Source organism: Myotis brandtii, unplaced genomic scaffold, assembly GCF_000412655.1.
Source record: "Myotis brandtii unplaced genomic scaffold, ASM41265v1 scaffold693, whole genome shotgun sequence".
NCBI classification, from domain to species: domain Eukaryota; kingdom Metazoa; phylum Chordata; class Mammalia; order Chiroptera; family Vespertilionidae; genus Myotis; species Myotis brandtii.
The window spans coordinates 2066303-2071356 of NW_005370710.1; the positions used below are offsets into that span (position 1 = coordinate 2066303).

General features: G+C 61.4%; 1 protein-coding gene across 1 annotated transcript in view; it reads right to left on the reverse strand.

The window, feature by feature from the left end:
* Positions 1-3641, reverse strand: part of LOC106724028 — a 6042-nt gene extending 2401 nt beyond the window's left edge. Inside the window, exon 1 of the mRNA XM_014529759.1 lies at positions 2727-3641. Within this exon, the coding sequence (XP_014385245.1) occupies positions 2727-3036 (310 nt within the window). The 5' untranslated portion in view covers positions 3037-3641. The remainder of the gene's footprint in view (positions 1-2726) is intronic.
* Positions 3642-5054: the final 1413 nt, after the last annotated feature.

Here is a 5054-nt window from a genome sequence, read left to right on the forward strand (position 1 = left end):
CTGGCTCCATGGAGAGAGACACTCGCTGTGCCCACCCCATCCCGGGCCCTGGGCTGGGAGCCACGGGCAGGCGACCCCTGGTCTCCTGGGGCCCAGGTGCCAGCGGGGATGGTTCCAGACCAGCATTCTGCCACCTGGGCACGACCCTGGGGCTGGGTCCCTCCCGGCTGCGCGGGGCTGTCTTCTGCATCTCGAATGCTTAGCGGCACCTCGGGCAGCAGCGCCCTGGACATGACCCTCCGCGATGCCTCCAGACCTCACCTAGTGCCCCCGCCGGGTGGACCCCCACCCTCCCCATGGGCCGGAGCTCCGTGAGGGACACGCCCTGCCGGCCTCCCGCTCAGCTGTCCTGCCCCGGGACTCAGTAGCAAAAAGATGCGGGGGAGATACACTCATTCTCAAACACATTTTATTTCACCCAGTACAGCCACAGCATGGTCACCTCCACATGTGATTCACACAGAAAGTTATCACAGAGATTCTACATCGTCTCCTCCCACTAAGTGTTCGGAACCCGTGGCCTCTCAGACTCGGCACACCCGTGGGGCGGCCACCACGGAGGACCCAGCTCCTCGGGAACAGCAGAAGCGGGAGCCTGGCCGGCCAGAGGGTCCCCGCAGGTAGCACCGCATCACCCAGGGACGGTCAGAAATGTGGGCTCAGGCGCCTCCCAGCCCTGCTGGTTCGGAATCTGCGCTTTAACGGCCTCCCAGGTAACCGGGGGCGCGAAAAGGTGCCGAAGGCCTGGGCAGGGCGAGGGGGTCCCGGGCCCAGGTGCCAGGCCCTTCAGGGGTGACTGCAGTCGGACTGGCTCAGTTCGCAGACGCTGCGTCTTTCCGTCAGTGAGCCTGGCCCTCAGTCTGCCCATCCGCAGGAGAGGGTGATGGAGGCTCCTTCTCCGGGTTGGGTGGAACTCAGTGCCAGCTCCGGGTGCACCGTCCCCTCTGCCCAGCCTCCTGAGGACGGGTGGATGGGAGGCAGTTTCTGCTTCCAGGGAAGCCGCCCGGGAGGGGAGACCCCAACCCCACGGCAGGCCCGGAGGTGGGACCCGTGGAGCAGCCTGGGTGGGGCCTCACTGCAAGCAGGTGGGTGCGGGCGCGGCGCTCACACTCACACACCCAGGAGCTGGCACGGGGGGCGTGTGTGCGGAGGGGGCAAGGCGCGGCCACCTGAGTGTCTGTCCCCCAGGCCAGAGCACCATGACATGGTCATCAAGGAGCTCTTCCAGCCCCCCCCGCCCGCCGTCCTTCCTCAGGAAGCCCCTCCTCGGTCTCCCCCTGCGGCTCCAGGGCCACCCTCACCCCCAGCCCCAGCCCAGCCCTGATCGATCAATTGATCAATCGGGTAAAGCCCAGTGCTCCCCTCTGAACCTCTGGCATTTCCAGTTACAACTCCTCCAAAGTCAAGGTGCTGATCTCACCCCCGCCCCCAGGCGGCCTCACTTCCTTTCCCTTTCAGCTGCCTCTGCGGCTCCCCAGGCAGCCGGAGGGAGGGGTGACGGAGAGGTCAGGAGGGGGCCGAGCCTGAACCCTGCTGAGAGGGGGTGAGCAGCCCCCCAGCCACAGTGAGGTTCAGGTGAAACCAACGGTACACGTGCAGGCAGGGATGGGTCAGGCAGGGATGGGGCAGGGGGGATGGGGGCAGGGATGGGGGCCTGGCCCAGAAGCCTCAGGGGGAGGGAACCCCGTTCCCCTGCAGCCCCTTCCTGGGGAACAGCCAGATGCTGCGTCGGGGTCCCTGCTGTGGCACCTCTAGGGGAGACACTGGTATTTATGAGGGTGAACACAGCCATGGGGAGGTCAGAGGCCGTGGGCTGAGGGCGGCTTCCTGCGCAGTGACCCTGGGTAGGTCACTGAGTCCCTCTGCCCTCAGCGGCCTCCTCTAAGCCGGTCACTTACAGCTAAAAGCCCCTCGCAGAGCTGTCTAGCAGCACATGACACGCAGCCGAGTTGCTCACACCCAGCACCTGGCCCTGTTACCACGACTCCTTGGTAATGAGTTGCTGGAGGCCACGCAGCGCGAGCAGAGCGGAGTCCCTCGGACCGCCTGAGGCCGGAGGCCCAGCGCCCACCCTCCCCCCCCAGGCTGACTCACAGACAAACCAGCTCCCGCCTCCTGACCCGCAGCCCTCCCTCCGGCAGGCTCGCATTTCTGCGCAGGGAGTGGACACCTATTGCTTTTGCCTCCCAGCAACCCTTCCCTTTCATCCTGGAAACAGCATTTCTTTCCCAGCCTGTGCGGTATTTCTGTTGAGAAAGAAGATTTCTCTCAGGTGAGGTGGTTATGCTGCTAGAATGTGGGCCTGGAGCTACTGGGAAGATTCTCGCCACCCCTACCACAGCCCCATCGTGCGCCTACGAAGGCAGAGCTGAGAACCAGAGGACAACAGATCCCTAACACTATCGCTTGGGCACCTGGATACAGCCATGCCTGAAGCCGCCCCCTGCCTGTCTTTCCCCCTCTCGCTGATTTAAATCCCATTTCTGTCCCTTGCAACCAAGAGTACCTGGTTGACTAATGCAAGGCTCGTGTACCTTAGACCAGACCAGACTGACTCAACAGTATAGAGACGGAAGAGGAAAAAGGCAAAACAAACAAATAAAAAACTTTCTCTTTCTTGCGCTTTCATCTTCTGGAGACGGTGCCTCGGTTAATGGTTGCTGAATGAGTGTGCAAACACTTTCAGGGGAGCCCTGCCCATGGCCACTTACTAATAACCTGGTTACCTGCGTAAACATTAGGGTGCTTTGTGCCAACCAGAGCTGTCCACGTGAAACCTGTGTCAGTGCCACAAAAATACGCCCCGCGCCGTTTCCGGCGGCCCCGCGAGAACTTGCCAGCGCTGTGAACGCCCAGCAAGGCTGCATGTCTGTCTCGGCGGCGCTGGGGACGTGTGCTGGCCGCTGCCTCCTGCAGAGCAGGAGCCATTCGGCAAATATTTACCGCCGGCTTCCGGGTGCCACTCTCTTGGGGTGTCTGAACCAGGGCCGGCAAGCCCCCGCAGGTCCGTCCCACCATGTCCCAGATAGCTAGCATTCCAGCGGACGGGACGCGAGCCCCCGCCCGCCCTTCCTAGGGCTGCGGACCCTGCCCTGGCAGCCCGGGGTCCCGACCCCAGTGCCGGCTTCGGTCCCTCGAGGCCTCAGGAGCCCATCTGTTGGGATGTCGAGTCACTGAGTCATAAAGAGGAATGTCTCCCGCTGAACATCGCACCAAAGCTGCTAGACTTGCAGCTCAGCCGGCGGTGACCCGGCTGCCCCGGGAGGGGGAGGCGTGGGAGGCGGGAGCTGCTCTGTGCAGACGGTCACCCCACCATGACCTCACCTGCCAAGTGGGTGACTCACTCCCTCTGCCCCGCCCGCCCGACCTTGCTCATGTGGAAGACCTGAGGGGAATGCCAGCCTGCGCCCTCAGTGAAGGAGAGCTGGCGATGAGCTATTTTTAAAGCCTGATGCTTTCTTGCTTTCGGTGGGAGGCGGCACCCCTGATGTGGGGCTCATGGTAACGCTGCTCCCGCCAATCAACCCGGGAAAATCCCCCGGGAGCAGGAAACGCTGAATGAGAAGGGAGCGAGCTAAGGCCACGTTCTCTTTATTTACTTTTTAATATATTTTTAAGTATATTCTTATTGATTTCAGAGAGAGAGGGAAAGGGAGAGAGAGAAGCATCCACGATGAGAGAGAATCATGGGTCGGCTGCCTCCTGCAGGCCCCCCACTGGGGATGGACCCCGCAACCCGGGCCTGTGCCCTGACCGGGAATGGAACCGTGACCTCCTGGTTCATAGGTCGACACTCAACCACTGAGCCATGCCGGCCGGGCTCTGTTTATTTTTTAAACTTTTCTCATTTTGGTGAAATATACAATTAAATGTGTCATGTCAACCATCACTGAGTGTACCATGCAGTGGCTCGAGGATAGTCACAGTGATGTACAACCACCACCACTACCTCCAGACCTTGTTCACCACCCCGAGCAGAAACTCCCCATTAAACACGACTCCCCACTTCCTCCCCCCGCCCCACCCCTGGGACCTCTGTGCTACTTCCTGTCTCTACAGAGCTGTCTATCCGAGGTCCTAGCGGGTCTTCAAGGCCCGGCCATGTGGTGGCAGGTGTCAGGGTGCCCTTCCTTTCTGAGGCTGATCACTCATCCGTACATTCTCCGGTGGACGGGCGTTTGGCTCAGTGCCCCCCTGGGCTGTGGTGGGCGGTGGGCTTTTGTCCTTACAGACCTTTCGTTTTCTTTAGCCGTTGTCTTCCCTGCAGTTTCTCGGAGTTTGCCTGGGCGTTGGGAGCGAGGTGGCCAGTTCCGACTACTTACTTCTCCGGAGTGTAGAGAAGATGGCGTTAGAGCCTGGGGAGGGAAGTGCTTTTTAACGCTGAAATGTCCTGTAAAAAAAACATGTTCTGTCGCCCTAGGCAGCTTGGCTCAGTGGATAAAGCGTCAGCCTGCTGACTGAAGGGTCCCAGGTTCGATTCCCGGTCAAGGGCACATGCCCGGGTTGCGGGCTCGATCCCCAGTGTGGGGCGTGCAGGAGGCAGCCGATCCGTGATTCTCTCTCATCATGGATGTTTCTCTCTCTCTCTCCCTCTCCCTTCCTCTCTGAAATCAATAAAAATATGTATTTTTAAAGAAAACAAGCGTCACTTCACTGGAAGTGGGTGCAGCCAGCCAATCTCCTGCAGAGAATCATGAGCAAGTGCCCCGGGGACAGATAAGAAGAAGAAGGGGAAAGGACACCTGGGGGACTAAACCCACCGGCGGGCACTGCTGCCTTCCAGCCGTGTGCGGGGTGAGAGCCTCTGAGACCTGGACCCCGCACCCAGGTCCCCCGAGGCAGGGCCCCCGCAGCGCACCCTCAGGGGAGGCTCCGGACCACAGCCAGTGTGAGTGGGCTGAGCACCGGGTCAGTCCCGGGGGCAGGCTGACCTCACCAAGGCTGCCGAGATGCTGTCGTCTCCATGGCAACAGAGGTGAAGCAGGAGGCGCCGCCAGAGTGCTGTCACCCTGCGGCACCAAAAGCCCCCGCCCCCGCGCAGCCCGGTCCCCGCG